Here is a 20291-nt window from a genome sequence, read left to right on the forward strand (position 1 = left end):
AGATCTAATATTATTGATCAGATCAGTAAAGTGGACTGCAAACTCCTCACACATTGTACTGCTGAGAGTAGTTCATCGACCAGAAGAGACTGAATTGATTAACCCAGGGGTCCCCAAATCCAGGCCTCGAGGGCAGGTGTCCTGCACGTATTCCAACCAACCTGCCATTGAAGCTCCTTATTGGCTAAACACACCTGATCCAGGTAATCAGCAGCAAATAAGGCAGGGATTCTGGAAAACCAGCAGGACACCGGCCCTTGAGGCTCGGATTTGGGGACCCCTGGATTAACCGCTCAACTGTAGAGAAAAGATTTTTGGTTTAGATAATTATCGGCTATTAATTTTGAGTTGTATTCCTATTGTTGTACTGCATTGTGTGTTCAATAAAGTCATGATATTGTATAAATTTTTATTTGTATATGAAAAATTGGAAAGGAATGATTCATTTTGTTTTCCCCCCTTGGAATTTCTCTGGGTATCCTCTGTTGATGAGGGATGTTTTGGTTTTAGCTGTTTTTATTTTTAAAGAATCGACTTTGTCCAATATTGACATGACTTTATTGTTGAAATTTTGGATGGCTAAATCTGTAAATGTGTGTGACCTTTGTTGTGGTTGGGGGCATTGACATGCTGAGTAAAATGCAAGGCTGTTTAATTGTCTAAATAAATCTTGGACAAGTCTGATGGATCGTCCACATGTAAATTGAAATCACCCAAAAGAAAATCCCAATTGCTGATCTTCAATCTCAGTCTGCAGGAAATGGCCTAAAGTGTGATGTACAGTGATCCCTTGCTATAACACGGTTTACTTTTCACGGTTTCGCTACTTCACGGATTTGCATCGTGCATTGTGTTCTGGATTCTGATTGGCTAAAAAGTCACTCCGCTTCTTCTCTACCTGTGCGTCAATAACGTTGCAGTCTAATATGTACACGTAGGTAAAACAGCTTGCCAAATTTACAACAGATACGTGCAAATCATCTTGCAATTGCGAGTTTCTCTATAACCCATGGAAAAAAGAGCGACAACAACAACTGTCAATCACTGTGTTCTTCTCCCGAACAAACACAGCTGCACCGCGGGCTTCAAAGGGAGAAAACACTGCAGAGCGGAGTCAGGATGCTGCGGCTCAAGAGCAGTGAAATACACCTGAGTCACTATTTGTCTGACCGTACTTTGTATTTTTTTAATAATAACAATCATTAATAATCATTTTAAATTTTCTCCCGTTTAATATAATTACTCTCGGGTCGTGGTGGGCGGGGCTAATCTCCGCGATTTGAAGCCTTCTGTTCACATTGATGATTAAAGTTATTATTTGACAGTACAGTACAGAAGATATTTGTTGAAAAACCTTTTCTAAAGTACTTTTATTTGTGAAACAAATGCATGAGCCTGTAAAACAGTTTGTTCTTTCTTTTCAATGCATGATAGAGAATTTAATTGTATAATAATTGTTAAAAAAAAAAGGTTTCTACTTCACAGATTTTGACTATCACGGGTTCTTTTTGGAACGTAACCCCCGCGAAAAACAAGGGTTTACTGTATTCCAGTTTTTGGGTTCAAAGAGAAACATAACTTTTTTATTTCTGATGAAGTGTGGCTGCCTCTGGGGTCTGCTGGTGCTCTGTGATTTGTTCTTGGTTTCCGCCTCTTTTACAGTGTGGTCCTCCTCTGTGAGTGACTCAGTGTGTCTCTGTGCTGCAGTGTGTCAGTGTGTGTGTTTGTGCGATAACTGTCAGTCATGAAGATCCTGCTGCTGCTGCTGGCGCTCCTCACAGGTACTCTGTATTCTGATGTACTCCAGTTTTTTCCACTGTGAAACAAACCGACCTTCAGACTTTTCTCCTGCGTCAGCTGGACTTGAGTCCAAAACAAACAGACAGCAGGAGCACATTTGTTTTTTCAGAGAATTTATGGTTTGCTGTGCTGAACTTTTAAAAAATGTTTCTGTCTTCAGTCTCTGAATGTGATAGGAAACTTACCGGGCGAATAGGTCAGAGCATCACTCTGCCCTGTAAATATGACATAAAAACCAACGGACCTACAAAGGTGTGCTGGGGTCGAGGTCGTGTTCCTATCAGCGGCTGCAGCGACAAGCTCCTGGCCACAGACGGACATAAAGTGAAAGCAGAAACCCAAACTTCCAGCAGGTATCAGCTGCTGGGACGACTGGATGAAGGAGACGTTTCTCTGACCATCGTGAACGTGACAGAGGAAGATGCTGGAATGTACGGATGCAGAGTGAAGATTAGTGGACTGTTCAACGATGAGAAACATAATATCCAATTGACCGTTAAACCAGGTGAGAAAATGATCAAAGAATGATCAGGAGTTTCTTAAAAAAAGCCACACTCCTGCTAAGCATCACTGTGGTTTCATTAGTTTCTCCTTAGTTTCATTTGTTTGGACAGAAGCAGAAATGTGTAAAGCTATAGATGAACCTGATGTTTTTCCATTAGAAGAATGATAAGCAGCTTCACCAGTTGTTCTGATCTAGACAAGACTGTGCACAAATGATTGATTGATTTGGTTTTTCAAGAAATTTAACTACTAAAAACAGGATGATATAAAAAATATAGATACATATAACATGTATTTAATAAATTAATTTATACATTGATTAGAAAAAAAAGAAACTAGAAAAGTTGCATTAGCTAACTAATTTGAATTCTTTTTGCAGAATGTGGTCACTGAAGATGGTGAAGCAATTGAATTTAACTGCTAAAGGGGTTTGCTAAAAAGGCAACATTTGTTTAGTATTCGGGCGTAAGAAGACGAACATTGTAGGTTAACAGAAGCTTTATTTACGTTCAACAACAGTTCTCCATTTTCATTCCTTTCTCTCACTTCCTCATTTCTCATTTCTGCATCTCCCTTCCAGCGCCTCCTAGTGGCATGGAGTAAACATGAACGTAACATGAACATGAACACGACACACTATTTCCTCTCTCTGTATAGGAAGATACTTATATAAAGTAATATTCACACATTGTAATTAACTCTTCCACAGTGAGGTACTGTACCTAACACCTTTAGTAACCAAGTCACTCAGTCTAAACAATAAGTATAAACCAGTAAACAAAAGCTGTAACATGTCGTTTATGTGTTGTTCTATGAATGGCTATAACTTGAAAATCTGAAAATTTTACGAACTCACAGCTACAAACAAAATCGATTACATATCATGATCCTTGTGCCATCTAGGTTTGTTTTTAACACGAACTGGTTTCCATGTGGCTGGAGAAGTGTCATCCGTATGCAATGATTGAGTATCAGCTTGTTCAGTCCACTCAGGAAAACGAGCAAGATGTGTTGCGTTCCATGTCTTCCCATCACTGAGTAAGAATGAGTTTGCACCTTTGGCCCTCTCCACAGTTGCAGGATCAGTAAAGCTGGGGTGTGCTTTAGCAACATGATGTGGCTTTCTTATTCACACTTTCTCTCCTGGCAGAAAAGATGGTGTACGTGCATCACGTCTCGAGTAGGTGTAATGTGCATAGTGCTGTGCTGTTTATGAACTGAGCAACGTGCCACGTTATCCAAAGGAGAAACCGCAGGGGTATTGGAAGAATGTCAAGTTTGGTACGCATCATCCTACCGTGTAATAGTTCATAAGGACAGATGGAGGTGGTCGCATGTGGAGTTGCACGGTACACCTGGAGCCAGTCCATCACAGTCTGTGTCCAAGGTAGGGATTGCTGAATTGCAGTCTGAATACAGGACCTGAGACCACTGTGAAATCTCTCAACCGCCCCATTGGCAGCTGGGTAGTAGACAGATGTTCTGCCGTGTGTAATGCCTCGCAGAAGAATAAAAGACGCGAAAACATGAGAGGTAAACTGTGCACCATTATCGGTGACTATGTTTTCGGGGTTATCATGACGACTAAAAACACTAGACAAGAACCAAATGACATCATTAGCAGTAGAAGTAGGTGAAAAAGCAAGTTCAGGCCACTTAGAATAGTAATCAGTCAGCGCGATGGCAAATCTGCAGGTTGGGTCAGCTGTCTCAAAAGGTCCGACAATGTCAACTCCCAGCTTCTTCCATTGTCCATCAGGAAGTGGAACAGGCTGCAGGGGATGTGTATGGGCTGTTTTGTAATTAGACTGACACATGAGGCTATAGCAGCCTGGACTTAGGAGTCCATCTTTGGCCACCAATAAAGGTCCCTCAAGCGCTGTTTAGTGCGCACAATTCCTTGATGATTCTCATGGGCAAGAGTAATTAGCATAGGTCTCACAGAAAGTGGCGCAACATCCTCGAACCTCTGAGGATGAATGTATCTAATGCTGAAAGTTAATCTTTTGATGTTTGTTGTAATAAGGAGCAAGTGCCTCACTGACTGACTTAATAGAAGCAGGTCAACCCTTTTCCATTTGAGAACGTAACCCAGACAATTCAGGGCAAGAAAAACATGCCAATTCGAAGTCAGAAACCGGGAAGTGAAGACAAAGCAGCTGAAATGTGAGCTAGTCTATCTGGTTCTGGACTCGGAATTAATCTATCAGCAACAGGCAAGGGAAGGCGGGAAAGACAATCTACTGTCAGATTCTGAGAGCCTGGTTGGTAAATGATGTTGTAATCAAAACAGAGTAAGCGAGCAGACCAGCGGGCAATACGCATTCCAGCTCGACCCATCCCTTTTGTGGTCAGCAGGGTTGTCAATGCTTGGTGATCTGTGCGGAGAGTAAAACCTTGTCCCCATAAATATGTTTGCCATTTCTAAGTTTCCCAGACGCATGCAAGTGCTTCTTTCTCGACAGTATTATATTTCTGTTCTGTGCCAGTCAATGTACGTGAGGCAGAAGCCAACGTTTTCTCAGTGCCATCAGGGTGCACTTGAGCTAGGACAGCACCCAGTCCACAGTCACTGGCATCAGTGGACACCACAGTGTGTAGGATCAAAAGGTGCCAAAGCAGCACTGGTAACCAGGAGGTGTTTAACTTCCTCGAAGCAGCATCAGATGAAGTAGGGGCTTTCAGTACAGCCTCAATGTGGTCCTGATCAGGAAGAATGCCATCTATACTAACGACATGACCCAAAAAGCACAATGATGGTTTTCTGAAACTGCATTTTTGGTCATTGAGCACTAGTCCAGCTTCCTTGAGCCTCTGAAGGACAGCATCAAGGTCCTGATCATGTTCGGAAATGGTTTTGCCAAAAACAATGAGATCATCCAAGTAATTTTCTCTCATCATTTTCTGGAAATCTGAGGGGGCAGAAGCGTGTCCGTGTGGAACCCTGCAAAATCTGAAGAGACCATCATGAGCAATGAATGCTGTGAGGTCTCTGCTCTCTTCGTGAAGAGGCAGCTGATATGCATTAGCCAGGTCAATTGTGGAAAACATTTTTGCACCCTGCAGGTTAGCAAAAATTTCAGCCATATGTGGCAATGGATAGCAGTCAGGTGATGACGGCTTTGTTTGGTTCCCTCAAATCTGCACATAGCCTAATTCCACCATTTTTTCGTCCAGTGACAACAATGAAACCCAGGGTGATGCGTCAACTTTCTCGATGACACCAGCCTTTAGCCATGAGCAAGACACAACAAGTTGTAAAAAGCTAAATTTGCTTAAAGTCTTGAGGTCCTTAAAGAATTATGATAGACTGCAGAAGTTTGCTCAAAGTTTTAAAACTTTGTATGAAAAACTGCTAAAAAATCTTCAATGCATGCCAGATTTACCAAATCATTTAGTGTGTTGCTAGACTCCAAATTAGCCTAAAAAAAACCTCAGTAGATAACAAATGATCCAAAAGAGCTGGCATGTTTCTAAAGAATTAGCTTAACACCAAATTAGCCCAATAAAACCTCACTAGTTGTCAAATTAGCCACAAAAAAGCTATCACATTGCTAAAATGGGACGGCTGTGGTGCATTTCTTTCTTTTTAAGTCCAAGCGCAGGTTATTTATCAAGTAATAAATATGAAGGTGGTATTGGCAAATCATTAGTGGATATTATTACACTATTGCAGAAATCTCCCTAAGTGCACTATCCTTTGTTTAAAAACCCAGTGACCTTTAAAGAGGTCAGGTTTGTGACACAGCATCTGCGATGGGCTGGCCAAAGTCTGCCTTCTCCCACATAAGTTTGATGCATTCACTTTCAGACAAAAAGACCCACCAACGTCCTTACTTTCCTCACCTGAGCTGCCAACTGGTTTAAAAGTCTGCAGCTGGTTAGCTCTGATATCTGATATTGCTTACAGTTTTTTTAGCTTTGCTCATGGTATCTTAGGCTTATGAGCCAAAAGCTAGATAGAGACAGTGTAAACAAAGGGCTGATGGGAAATAGCGGCATTAGCTTCCACACCAAAAGTACCGCCCACGCTCCTGCCGTGCTACAGAAAATGTCTTAAAAAATGACACAGGCTTTTTAAGTCTGGATTAATAAAGTGTTTGTATTCTAAAGGCTTGTTTTTGAAATGAAAAGAGAGGATTCAGTGAACTCTCATAGTTGCTACCCCACATTTTATACAATACGTGAAGTATGGTCATATTCAAGAGAAGTAGAGTAAACATTTACAGAGTTTTCTAGGATATGTGTGGATTGATTTATCATTGAAACTGTCATGATTTCAAAGAACCGAGACAGACCCAGATGCTGGAACCGGAAGGAAAACTGGAGAGAGTAAGGTAAGTTAGAAGATTTATTTTTGATGAAGCAGATCCAATGGCGTGGATGACGGCTGAGGATTGCAGATGAGTAACAGGATGAGAAACGGGGAATCCTGTGGCTGGAGGGTTTCTGCAGGAACAGGAATCCTGGCGTAAGGCTTAAGCTTCGAGAGCGAGAACATGAGCGACCAGACTAAGCACCATGGAGGAGCAACGAACTGGGGATGAATGCTTGGGCTGGATCTCCTTAAGACTGCTGGAGGTCGATGAGATGAGTGGATACAGCTGGGAGTACTCAGGAGCAGAGCAAAGAGGGGAGGGGGAGGAGAGCTGCCAGAGGCACCATGACAGTACCCCCCCTCAACGACTGCCACCTGGCGGTCCAGGACGCCAGTCTGAGCTGCCAGTCAATGGAGTGCTGCTTCCAGGTCTTGATTGGCTCTCTCCACCTGGCCATTGTACTGCGGGTTGGTATTCAGACGTCAGGCTGGCAGTGGCACCTAGAGCAGAACAGATATCCTTCCAGACCTGCAAGTTGAATTGGGGACCACGGTCCAAAACAATGTTGGAGGGTATCCCATGATGGCAGAAAACCTGATCGACCAGGATGTCAGCGGTCTCTGTAGCTGTAGGGAGTTGAGGATGGGTGACGAAACGAGCAGACTTTGAGAAACAGTCGACTATAACTGTGTGTCCATGAGAGGGAGGCAAACCAGTAACGAAGTCCACTGCAACGTGGGACCAAGGGCGACTGGGAGTGGGTAGCGGAAGCAGGTAACCAGCAAGGGGTGAGTTTGACGTCTTGGGGCGAGCACAGATGGTACAGGCCACAATATAGTCATGTCCTTCCCAAGAATAAACATTTCTTTTTTTTTTTTTTTTTTTTTTTTTAACTTGTCCTGTCCAACAACTGGGCAGTCAGATGAGAGCTGAGGGCCTCTTGGGTTGGACATATTTTACTTTAACAAGAGGGGTTATTAATCTTCAGACAAACCAAAGGTATGCCTGAATAAACCCCTTTTGTAATTGAGGCCAAACTTTATTAATTTAAAACATGTCTGAAAATCTTTGGTGTTGGACCGGACGGAAAAGGAAAGAGGGGAAGAAGAGAGAGGGACGTTAGAGAGAGGGGGGGTAGGGGGTGATAATAGGAGGGGAAGGGGGATAAGACCATGAAGCAGCATAAAGCAACAAGTTTACTGGTTGTTAATCATTACGGTAAGGTTCAAATGTAGTACAAAAAGGGCGGAGCCTGTCCACACACACACTCAAATGTTATAAACACACCTGTTAGTTGGAAAAATGTCCACCTGTCGACATGTACACAAAACAGATAGTGTTCACACGCATACTTATGCCTTAAATCCAACTAATGTGAAATATTTCAGTCATTCAGTCATGCAAACTGTTAGTGCAAAGGTGAGCTAACACCTGTGCCCAGGTGAGTGTTTATGTTCTTCTAAAATGGATGGTGGAACGTGAAAAGAAGGAAGGAGAGTGCCCAGCCATCCCCACCCCAAGACCCCCACCGCACCAGCAGCGGCAGCCGGAATCCCCCCAACGCCACACGGGAACCGACAGGGAACAACCGCCGCCCGGGCGACCAAGCCCGCCACCCAGGCCAGGGCCAGCAGGGCCGCCGCAAGGCCCCCAGAGCCAGAGAGCAGGGAGGCACGGAGGGAAAGAGAGCGCCGCCCCAGCCCAACCAGGAGAGCAGCCCCCCCGCCGCGCCGGGAGAACCCAACGCAGGGCCCCACCGGAGAAGGACGCCCACAGCCCAGGCGAGCACCCCACCACCACCCAGGAGTTCCGGGCATCCCCCCGCCCCAACCCCCAGTTTCTTGAGGAGATTGAGAGTCCTGTGTACCCCGCCATAGCAGGAGATACGCGAGGCGTGTCCCCAAGTAAGGATGTCGGACCTGAGGGAAGAGGGTACTTATAAGGTCCCTTGGGGACATGGAGCGTGGTTGGGTTCCTCACCTTGGGCATGTAAGACCCTAGTTTCAATGTCTCATGTGAGGTTCCCCGCAATGCAGGTTGCAGGAATGATGGTGGATTGGTTGACGGATTCAGATTGGTTAAATTTCCTGGAGAGAGCATCAGGTTTAATATTGCAACTGCCGGGAAAGTAGGTGATGACGAAGTCGAAACAGTCAAAAAACAAGCACCAGCAAGCCTGGCAAGAGTTGAGGCGTTTGGCCGAACGTAGGTATGCCAGGTTATTATGGTCGGTCCAGACAATGAATGGATGTTCAGCCCCCTCCAGCCAATGACGCCATTCCTCCAAGGCGAGTTTGATAGCCAAGAGTTTCCTGTTGCCAACATCATAATTTCAGCATAAATTCAGCGGGTGAGAGTTTGCGGGAGAAGTAGGCACATGGTTTGAGTTTTCCTGAAGATTCTTCCCTTTGAGAGAGAACGGCACCAACACCTGAATCGGAAGCATCCACTTCCACAATAAACTGTCTCTGAATGTCAGGTTGGATGAGTATAGGGGCCGAAAACAGTTCTTTGAGTCTATTGAAGGCAGTGTCGGCGCCGGAGTTCCAAACGTAAAGTGTGGTGATAGAGGTGAGTTGAGTGAGAGGAGCGGCAATGGTGCTGTAATTGCGAATGAATTGGCAATAAAAATGAGTGAAACCCAGAAACTGTTGAACTGTGGAAACGTAAAATTCACATTTTTCGGACTTGACAAATAGCTGGTTTTCTAGGAGTCTTTCCAGAACAAAACGGACGTCATGGTGGTGTTGGGAGAAATCACTAAAATAAATAAGAATGTCGTTGATGTAAACAAAAACAAAACAATTGAGGAAATCGCGTAGAACGTCATTGACCAGTCTTTGAAAAACTGTCAGGTCGTTATTGAGACCGAAGGGCATTGAAAGATGTTCATGATGGCCTTATGGGGTGTTGAAGGTGGTTTTCGACTCGTCCCCCTCCCGGATAGGGACCAGATGATAAGCGTTTTGCAGATCTAGTTTTGAAAAAATGCGAGCTTCCTGGACAGATGAGGGGTTGTGAATATTTATCTTTTCATGGTGATTTGGTTTAGTTCACGGTGATCAATGCAGGGTTGTAAGAAATTATCTTTTTTCTCGACGAAGAAGAAACCTTCACCGACAGGAGAGGAGGAGCGACGGATGTGACTAAGGAGAGGACTTCATGCATGCAGTTTTCGATAGCTGTTTTTTTCGAGGCCCGAAAGACTAAACAATTTGCCCTTAGGCAAAGTGACATCATTGAGTAGATTAACTGCGCAGTCATAGGGCCTGTGAGGAGGCAAGGCACTAGCCTTGGCTTTGCAAAAGCCCGTCTTAAGGTCATGGTAACACGAGGGTACTTTGGACAGGTCCGCGGTATCTGTTATGTTGGGGACGGTAGTGGTCGTGGAGGGGATAGCAGAGTGGAGGCAGTTAGCCAAACAAAATGCACTCCAGTTAGTGATACGATGAGTGGACTGGTTAATCTGAGGGTTGTGACGTTTTTGCCAAAAAAATCCAAGAACTATAGGGGTATGGGGGGATCGGGTGACAAAAAACTGCAGGTACTCTCTGTGGTTGCTGGAGGTGAGAAAAAGGATGGATTTAGTGCGGTGAGTGATCCTAGACAAGTGCTGTCCACCTAACCCAGCAGCTTTGATAGGGGAACTGAGAGGTTTGGTGGGAATACATAGTTGGAATACTAGGTGTTGATCAATAAAACTTTGTTCAGCGCCAGAATCAATAAGAGCCTTGAACTCATGAACCTTTGAATCGTCACTTTGACAGGAGCAAAGAAATAATTATTTTCATCGCGATGAGCAATTTTATCCCCCCATAGTTTATTCACTAACGGGGGGTTCTGGAGTTTAAACGAAGCTTGCATTGGTTCACTAGGTGGCCTTGATTTCCCCAGTAAAAACACATTCGTCTTTTCGCTTTTGACTTTCTTCTGCTGACCAACCTGCATGGGCTCCTCTGAGATGTTCTTAGTGGATTCGAGGTCTGACGGAGAAGAGAGGTTAGATGAAGTAGTGCGGTACGTGGTAGTGGAAGTTTACTTACGGTTCTGGTGGTTTCTTTCAGCTTGGCGTTCACATAGCCAGACATCCGATCGTAGAGCTGCAGTAACTAGGTCTTCAAAGTGACTGGTTTCTGGCTGGGAACAAAAATTATCTTTAATGTTATCATTGAGAGATTGATCAAAAAAATTCCTTTGAGTGGGGGTTTGGGCCAACCCGCTTCTACTGCCAGGATACGGAAATCAATTTAATGTTCACTGCCCGGACAATTGCGTTGCTTGAGGCTAATTAATCGCCAGGTAGCTTCTTCCTGCTTGCGTGGCTGGTCGAAGACCAGGAGAAATTCTTCTATGAACCGGTCAAACTGTATGTGAGAGATGGGATGGCCGTCCAGCGTATTTTATGAGATTGATTTTACTGTGATCGGTTTGATAACACCTGGGTGCTTGCTGGAAAATTACCTGGCATAGTAGTGGGAACCCTCCACAGGCTTCAACATCTCCATAGAATGGTTCTGACTGAAGGCGGAAGTTTTCCGGTGACGTGGCTGGGGCGGGAGCTGAAATGTTACCTGAAGGAGGATGAGATGCTGCAGCTGTGGAATTGGTAACCTGTCCGGTTAATTCAAAAAGAGGTTGTGTTATACTGTCGAGGCGGTGGAAAAGCTCCTGTTGCGCTGAAGACATCTGTGTTAGTGCGTCAGCTTGACTATTAAGGAGGACACCTTGTTGCGAGATGGTAAGACGGAGTCCTTCCGGGTCAGCTGGGTCAGGAGTTTGGTCAGTTCGTTCTGTCATGATGTCAAAGAACCGAGACAGACCCAGATGCTGGAACCCGTAACACTGAGTAACTGACGTAAGTTTGATGATTTATTTTTGCAGGATGCAGATCCAATGGCATGGATGACGGCTGAGGATTGCAGATGAGTAACAGGATGAGAAACAGGGAATCCTGACTTGGAGAGTTTAGATGGTCGGGCAGTCTTGGGCACTTGGAGTGTTTATTTACAGTTTTTTTCAGTCGCTTTAGTACAATTCTCAGATCAGAATTGAAGTTTGCAAATACGTGTGTCCATTTCTCAAAACAATTTGTACAAACAGCAAAACACTATGGATTTCTTGCAAAAGCCTGTAACTTGCTCAAAATCTTTAGTTCATCTCTCAAAACTAAGTCTTTCTGTCACTGAACATGTCAGTGCCATCAGAATGTCAAGTCCTTGTGTCATTGTCTACGAACAAGACAGTCAAATTACTTAGTCATGTTGTCAATATAACTGTGTACTTTAGAGGGAGGTTCTGATGTAAACTATGGCGAAAGTTTTGATGACAATTATTGTAAAATGTAAGTTACACCTTTTTTGTTTGATTGCAAGAGACTTGACAAGATTCACATTTACACTTTTATTGTTCATATTGTTCAATTGTTCATATGGCAAAAGTTTTGATGACAATTATTGTAAAATGTAAGTTTCACCTTTTTTGTTTGATTGCAAGAGACTTGGCAAAATTCACATTTACACTTTTATTGTTCGTATTGTAATTTGTTGACAGACCATGTCATACCAACATAGAAAAAACCCACTGCAAACAGTAACACAAAGGGAAAAAAAGATAGGACAATATTCTGTACAACAGTACAGGCAGTGCAGTAGGAATTGGTGTGGTCTTCCTACACCTCTTGTCATTCCTGTATGTTAGGCCACAAATTCTCATCCACATCACAGCGAATATCCTCTCTTGCAATGTAGCGAAATATGTTTGTCACATTATGACAACTTGGTCAACCATTTTGCAGTTAATGACTTATACTATGAACTAATGACTAGGTGTTTTGAGGAGTAAGACTATTGCACAGTGAACTATATAATACATTTTGATCAACATGACATAAACAATTCATAATGTGGCAAATAGCAGAGAATTGTACATTATCATTTGCATGGATGTACTAAAGCAATTGCAACTTGTTCAAAGAAGTGAGAAACTGCTTATATGATGTGCACAAGTGACATCATGATGTGAAGATTGAACAAATAGTTTGGGGAATTTCATTCTGATCTGAGAATTGTACTAAAGCGACTGAGAAAAACTGTAATTACCTCTATTTATCATATTGCTAAGTTTGTTATAATCGTCTGTATAATAAAATAAAAAATGCCTCATCAGCAAATCATATTGAAACAGTTTGAAAAAATGAACATATCATTGATGAAAATGAGATGCCCAGCTTTGATCCCTGCTAGGACACCAAAGGGATCTAAACTGTCTCTAAAAGATAGATAGATGGATAGATAGATAGATAGATAGATAGATAGATAGATAGATAGATAGATAGATAGATAGATAGATAGATAGATAGATAGATAGATAGATAGATAGATAGATAGATAGATAGATAGATAGATAGATAGATAGATAGATAGATAGATAGATAGATAGATAGATAGATAGATAGATAGATAGATAGATAGATAGATAGATAGATAGATAGATAGATATGTAGGCTTTTATTGTCATTGTCCATTGTGCAATGAAATTGAAGCATCACTATTTCAGTGCAAAGATGAAAATAACAAAATATAATATAAAAATATCTCAGTATGTACAATAGGTAAAATTGTACAAAATATAAACTGTAAATAAAGACATGTCCAAAAATTGTGTTAAAAGGTCTAACAATGTAGAATTAAAGCAGTCCAATCTCAAAGTACTAAATGCATTAAGTTATTTCTCTGCACAAATCAGTTTTAAAAATACTGTGGATATAAATGGACCACTCCAGAAATTTGATTATATTGCTAACAAGTGTATCCATGTATGAGGTTCCATTTGTGCCAAAAATCTGTTTTTGTGTCCACTGTCTATGTCTTTGGTCGTCTCACTTTGTCGTCAGGACTTAGCAACCGTTGCTACTGTCGATAGCTACTGTCGATAGCTATTGTCGTTAGCTATTGTCGTTAGCTACTGTCGTTAGCTAGGGTGTTTGCTACTGTCGTTAGCTACGACGTTTCCCCGTGTTTTGTCGTTAGATGTTCTCGTTTTTCAAATTTTGCCAAAGTCGTCAGAAAAGTCCTTTGTACGGCCGGTAAATTTTTTCCTGTACTACCACGGAACGAAAAAGAAATGTTTATCAAAGCAGACGTCAGGGTTAACCATGACAACACGTTTTTAAGATGAACTTTATTTTGATATTCCCTCAAACGCGTATTGCCAGAAAGGGTGGGGGGGGGGTGGGGGGGGGGGGGGGGGGGGGGGCATGCATACAACGCTTGACACGAAAACAAAGTGGCGCATTACCGCCACCACCTGATCTGGAGGCGAACTACTTCTATTGAACGGGGAGAATGACACATAATAAATATGAACATTTTACGAAGACTATTTATGAATGTGCTGTGTTCTGATCATGAAAAACGTGGCTGATTTATTAATAATAAAATTACAAACACATTGGTGTTGATTTAATGTATTTGTTCAGAAATAAACCCTCAAGTCATTAGTCCATGGCAATATTTATTTTTTTGCCGCTGAACGATTTACGGGGGCCTTGCAAGGAGGCCTTTAAAATATCTTTGATGAGTTACCTTCTCAAATTTTAGTGGGTCGAGTCACTAATTATGAATATAACAGTCGAAAACTGACTGGTTTTTGAGCCCGTCTGATCCTTGTTTATCCATCAGATTTGTAACAACATATTTTATAAAGATCAGTCATTTTTCAAAATAATTTGAAATAATAGTTTCATCATAAGATTAAATTAAAGCCATACTCTAAATAACTTTAAACGGGAACGTGAAACCTTTGTACGCTGCACCCCCCCCCCCCCCCCCTTCTGGCAGTGCGCATTTGCAGGATTGTCAATAAAGGTTTTTTTTTTTTTAAAGTGTTTTGTTCCGTGATAATACGGGAAACAATTTATCGACCATACAAAAGACTTCTCTGACGACCTTTGCAAAATTTGAAACACAGCAAGATCTAAGGACACGACATGGTGAGAGAACGTTGCAAACGACACTAGCAACGGTTGCTAAGGATCTTCCTGACGACACGTGAAACGACGTAGCAAACGACACTAGCAACGGTTGCTAAGGATCTTCCTGACGACATGGTGAGACGACGTAGCAAACGACACTAGCAACGGTTGCTAAGGATCTTCCTGACGCCGTAGTTAACGACACGGGATAAGGACAATGACAAAGATAAAGTTTAAGGATAAAGCAAGCATATACATCACAAAGTTAATACAAAGTAATAATCAAAGAATCATGGGCATGCAGAAGATATTGCTTAGTAATACATAGACATGAACCAATGTAAAATGAACTCGTTCAGTAGACATAGACAATGGACCAAAGACATAACAGTAGACGCAAAAACACATTTTGATATTTTTGGCACAAATGGAACCTCATATCCATGAAGCTTTCAGGTCCAAGAACATCTCTGTCATGAGTTTAGGAAAAGAAAATCCACTTCGGTAGTGCTGCATTTGAACTGATTGTGATTTGGGCAGCACAAATGTCTGTTTTTGCACAAAAAAATGTTTTAAAGTTGACCAGAAGTTTCTCTGTGTTTAGCCTCTGACTGCGACGATGACGGAATTGTGGCTCACGTTGGGCAGGACGTCACTTTGCGCTGTGGATACAACATAAGCACCAATGGAGAGATACCAGTGTGCTGGGGCAGAGACGCACAATACATCTTAGGCTGCAGAAATGAGCTCCTTGCCACTGATGGATCCAGAGTGAAGGAAGAAAGAAGAGCTTCCTGCAGGTATCAGATGCTTGGACATTTGAACAAAGGAGATGTTTCTCTGACCATCCGGAACGTCACGGAGGAAGATTCTGGACTGTACGCATGCAGAGTGGAGATCCCTGGAATGTTCAATGACGAGCTGTATTATATGGATCTCTCAGTGGTTAAAGGTGAGACATGAAGGTCTGAGAAACTGTGTGAGAGAACAAAAGCAGAACTCTGACAGATTGTAGAACAATCAGAAAAGTGCTGCAGGAACCACATGAGGCCAGATATTTGTGTTTTCTGAAATCAGCTTCCCCCAAAGTCACTTCTTCTGTTTCAGCTTCACCTTCGATCTATGGGCAAGAACAGAGCAGCCGCACAGACTGCAGAACCTCCGCAGAAAGTTTAGAGTAAAGAGGAAGACGACCACAGCTGTAAAACCAGCAGGAATGACGAAGATCTGCAGAGAAGGTTCTGTTTCTGATCTGAAATAAAAGCCTTATTACAAACTGATGGTGTCCTGTTATCTCTGAGTAAACATGTACAGGTCTGATGAAAACCTTCAGATCAATCTGCATCAGAGCAAAGGTCCCAGTCCTCGAACACGGTGGACTACAGGAGAACCCTAAAACAAACCTACAAAACAAACACCTTTGGGGTGAAAGGTGGTAAGATTTTAGTGCTAGGTTTTTCATCAATTCTGCTCAAGTTTCATCAGTGAAAGACTTTAACTCTGGGCTGACTGTGACCAGTTTAGTCCCTTCCTCTAAAAACACGTAGACATTAGCTGCATTTTTCAAATTTATGTTTCTGTGGGTTAGATGCGACCTGAGATCACAAATGAAACCGGCCCGTTTTGACACAAATCCTGATCTGCTGCATGGTTCCGGGATGACACGTCTAGTCAGAGCACCAACATCAACCTTTGTATCTGCTTTAGTTTTCAGAGTATTGATCTAAAGACTAAAAGAAAAGAGGGTGCAGAATTTAAAAAACATTTGCTGAAAGAGGATCTGAACTCTGGCAGGGGGTGAGGAGCAGGCTTAAGAAATGAACAAACAACTGAAGACAAACACAACACAAAAACACAATTTGCCAAGAAAACTAACCCACACCTCAACTAACACAACCAATGAAGCATCTCCCTCGTGTGGGGTGAAAGAGAGCGGAGAGCCAGCGGGGCGAGAGCGGAGCGGCGCTTTTCACAGGGCCTCCGCAGAGCAGCTTGTTGGCCCCGTATGCGCTCCAAAGCTTTCGCTCAGCGAAACACCATCTATGCATGACGTAAACCAGAGCAGTAGCACCAACATTTTATAAAACTGTCACATCTATTAATGAGAGCCAATCAATGCCACCTAACATGAACTCAGCCAACATAATTCTTCTTCTAAAACCATACAAAGATCCCACTAGTCCTTCAAGCTATCGCCCTATTTCTCTAATCAATCTTCTTCTTTCTCTTTCGGCTTTTCCCATCAGGGGTCGCCACAGCGAATCATCCTTTTCCACCTCACTCTATCATGGACATCTTCTACCCTAACATTAGCCAACTTCATGTCCTCTGTTAAGACATCCATGTATCTCCTCTTTGGCCGTCCTCTTGCCCTCCTGCCAGGCAGCTCCATCTCCAACATCCTTCTACCAATATATCCACTATCCCTCCTCTGAACATGTCCAAACCATCTCAGTCTGGCTTCTCTGACTTTGTCGCTGACACAGGCAACATGAGCCGTCCCTCTGATGTACTCGTTCCTTATCCTGTCTAACCTGGTCACTCCTAAGGAGAACCTCAACATCTTCATCTCCGCTACCTCCATCTCAGCCTCTTGTCTCTGTCTCACTGCTACCGTCTCTAACCCATAGAGCAGAGCTGGTCTCACCACTGTCTTGTACACCTTTCCTTTGAGTCTTGCTGGCACTCTTCTGTCACACAACACTCCTGACACTTTCCTCCAACCGCTCCAACCTGCCTGCACTCGCCTCTTCACCTCTTTTCCACAATCCCCATCACACTGAACTGTTGACCCCAAGTACTTAAACTCCTGCACCTTCTTCACCTCAGTCCCCTGTAACCTAACGCTTCTACCTTGATCCCTCTCGTTCAGACACATGTATTCTGTCTTACTACGACTGACCTTCATACCTCTTCTTTCCAGAGCAAACCTCCACCTCTCTAGCTGTTCCTCCACCTGCTCTCTACTCTCCCTGCAAATTACAATGTCATCCGCAAACATCATTGTCCAGGGAGATTCCTGTCTTACCTCGTCTGTCAGCCTGTCCATCAGCATAGCAAACAAAAAAGGACTCAAAGCTGATCCTTGGTGTAGTCCCACCTCCACCTTGAACTCCTCTGTCTGACCTACAGCACATCTCACCACCGTCATACTTCTCTCATACATGTCCTGAACTACTCTGACATACTTTTCTGCCACTCCAGACGACCTCATACAGTACCACAGCTCCTCCCTCGGCACCCTGTCATACGCCTTCTCTAAATCTACGAACACACAATGCAGCTCCTTCTGACCTTCTCTGTACTTTTCCATCAACATTCTCAAAGCAAAAATGGCATCAGTGGTGCTCTTACGGGGCATGAAACCATACTGCTGCTCACAAATCTCCACCTTCTTCCTAAGCCTGGCTTCCACTACTCTTTCCCACAGCTTCATTGTGTGGCTCATCAACTTTATTCCTCTATAGTTGCTGCAGTTCTGCGTGTCACCCTTGTTCTTAAAGATTGGGACCAGAACGCTTCTCCTCCATTCCTCAGGCATCTTCTCACTCTCTAAAATCCTATTGAACAACCTTGTTAGAAATTCCACTGCTGTCTCTCCTAGGCACTTCCATACCTCCACAGGTACGTCATCAGGACCAACGGCCTTTCCGCTCTTCATCCTTTTCAGAGCCTTCCTAACCTCATCCTTTCCAATCTCTGCTACTTCCTGCTCCACAACAACCACATCTTCCTCCCTTCTTTCCCTGTCATTTTCCTCGTTCATCAGCTCCTCAAAATACTCCTTCCATCTTTTCTGTACACTCTCTTGGGTTGTTAGCACCTTTCCATCTCTGTCCTTAATCACCCTTATCTGTTGCACGTCCTTCCCATCTCTGTCTCTCTGTCTGGCTAGCCTGTACAAGTCCTTCTCTCCTTCCTTTGTGTCTAACCTGTCATATAGCTCATCGTAAGCTTTCTGTTTGGCCTTTGCCACCTCTCTCTTCACTTTACGCTGTGCTTCCTTGTACTCATGTCTACCTTCCTCAGTCCTTTCTACATCCCACTTCCTTTTAGCCAACCTCTTCCTCTGGACGCATTCCTGTACTTCCTCATTCCACCACCAAGTCTCTTTACCGTCTTTCCTCTTTCCAGATGACACACCTAGCACCTTCCTACCTGTTTCCCTGATAATCTCTGCTGTAGTTTCCCAGTCCTCTGGAAGCTCATCCTGACCACCCAGGACCTGCCTCAACTTCTGCCTAAATTCCTCACAAGTTTCTTCATTCTGTAGCTTCCACCACTTGGTCTTCTTTTCTGTTTTCCCTCTCTTCTTCTTCCTGACCTCCAGAGTCATCTTACACACCACCATGCGGTGCTGTCTGGCTACACTCTCTCCTACCACCACTTTGCAGTCATTAACCTCTCTCAAATGACCTCGTCTACATAGGATGTAGTCCACCTGAGTACTCCTACCTCCACTTCTGTATGTCACTCTATGTTCCTCTCTCTTCTGGAAGTAAGTGTTGACTACAGCCATTTCCATCCTCTTCGCAAAGTCCACCACCATCTGTCCCTCCAGATTCCTTTCCTTCACACCAAACCTGCCCATCACCTCCTCATCACCTCTGTTGCCCTCACCAACATGCCCATTAAAGTCTGCTCCAATAACAACTCTCTCTCCTCTGGGAAAACTCTCTATGACCTCATCCAACTCACTCCAGAATCTCTCCTTCACTTCTAACTCACAGCCAACCTGTGGCGCATACCCACTGACTACATTCACCATCACCCCTTCAATTTCTAACTTTAGGCTCATCATCCTGTCTGAGACTCTTTTCACCTCTAGAACACTGTTTACAAACTCCCCCTTCAGAATCACTCCTACCCCGTTTCTCTTCCTATCAACACCATGATAGAACAGTTTGTATCCTCCTCCAATACTACGTGCCTTGCTGCCCTTCCACCTTGTCTCCTGCACACACAGTACATCTACCTTCCTTCTCTCCATCATGTCTGCCAGCTCTCTGCCTTTCCCTGTCATTGTGCCAACGTTAAGAGTCCCTATTCTCAAACCTATGTTCCTGCCTTTTCCCTTCTCTCTCTGGCCACGGACCCTTCTGCCTCCCCTCTTTCTTCCACCAACAGTAGTCAAATTTCCACCGACACCCTGTAGGTTAACAGCATCGGTGGCGGTCGTTGTTAACCCGGGCCTCGACCGATCCGGTATGTCTAAAGTGTTGTGGATGATTCGCATGGTTATTTTGGCAATTTTTTACGCCGGATGCCCTTCCTGACGCAACCCTCTCTATTTATCCGGGCTTGGGACCGGCACAGAAGTTACTGGCTTGCAACCCCTGTGGCTAGATTATTTCTAGCCACAATGCAGATGTAAAAATTATCTGCAAAGCACTAGCACAGAGAATAGAAAAAATCACTCCTCACATAATTCACTTCGACCAGACTGGATTCATCAAAGGCAGACACTTGGATGATAATGTCCGTAGACTAGTTAATATAATAGACTTTGCCACCATTGAAAACCAGGAAATGACGGTACTATCGCTGGATGCTGAAAAAGCCTTTGACAGAGTTAATTGGAAGTTCCTTATTGCTGCCCACCATAAGTTTGGTTTTGGAGAAGCATTCATCAATTGGATCAAAATATTATATCACAACCCCAATGCATCAGTTAGAACTAATAAACAGACTTCAAA

The 20291-nt window shown here is 43.5% G+C and overlaps 1 protein-coding gene across 1 annotated transcript; it reads left to right on the plus strand.

The window, feature by feature from the left end:
* Nucleotides 1–1648: 1648 nt before the first annotated feature.
* On the plus strand, nucleotides 1649–15873 carry LOC101173357 (T-cell immunoglobulin and mucin domain-containing protein 4-like). Its single transcript, XM_023962383.1, has 4 exons — nucleotides 1649–1781; nucleotides 1961–2305; nucleotides 15200–15547; nucleotides 15703–15873. The coding sequence occupies exons 1-4, from the start codon at nucleotides 1745–1747 to the stop codon at nucleotides 15774–15776; spliced, it is 804 nt and encodes a 267-aa protein (XP_023818151.1). The 5' UTR covers nucleotides 1649–1744; the 3' UTR covers nucleotides 15777–15873.
* Nucleotides 15874–20291: the final 4418 nt, after the last annotated feature.

Source organism: Oryzias latipes, chromosome 14 (assembly GCF_002234675.1).
Source record: "Oryzias latipes chromosome 14, ASM223467v1".
Classification (NCBI taxonomy): Eukaryota; Metazoa; Chordata; class Actinopteri; order Beloniformes; family Adrianichthyidae; genus Oryzias; species Oryzias latipes.

Excerpts from the sequence above, each read along its gene's own strand:
- LOC101173357 (XM_023962383.1), top strand. The coding sequence starts at position 1,745 with ATGAAGATCCTGCTGCTGCTGCTGGCGCTCCTCACAG. Across the intron at positions 2,306-15,199 it reads CCAATTGACCGTTAAACCAG|CCTCTGACTGCGACGATGAC; the intron begins GTGAGAAAATGA and ends CTCTGTGTTTAG. Across the intron at positions 15,548-15,702 it reads GGATCTCTCAGTGGTTAAAG|CTTCACCTTCGATCTATGGG; the intron begins GTGAGACATGAA and ends CTTCTGTTTCAG.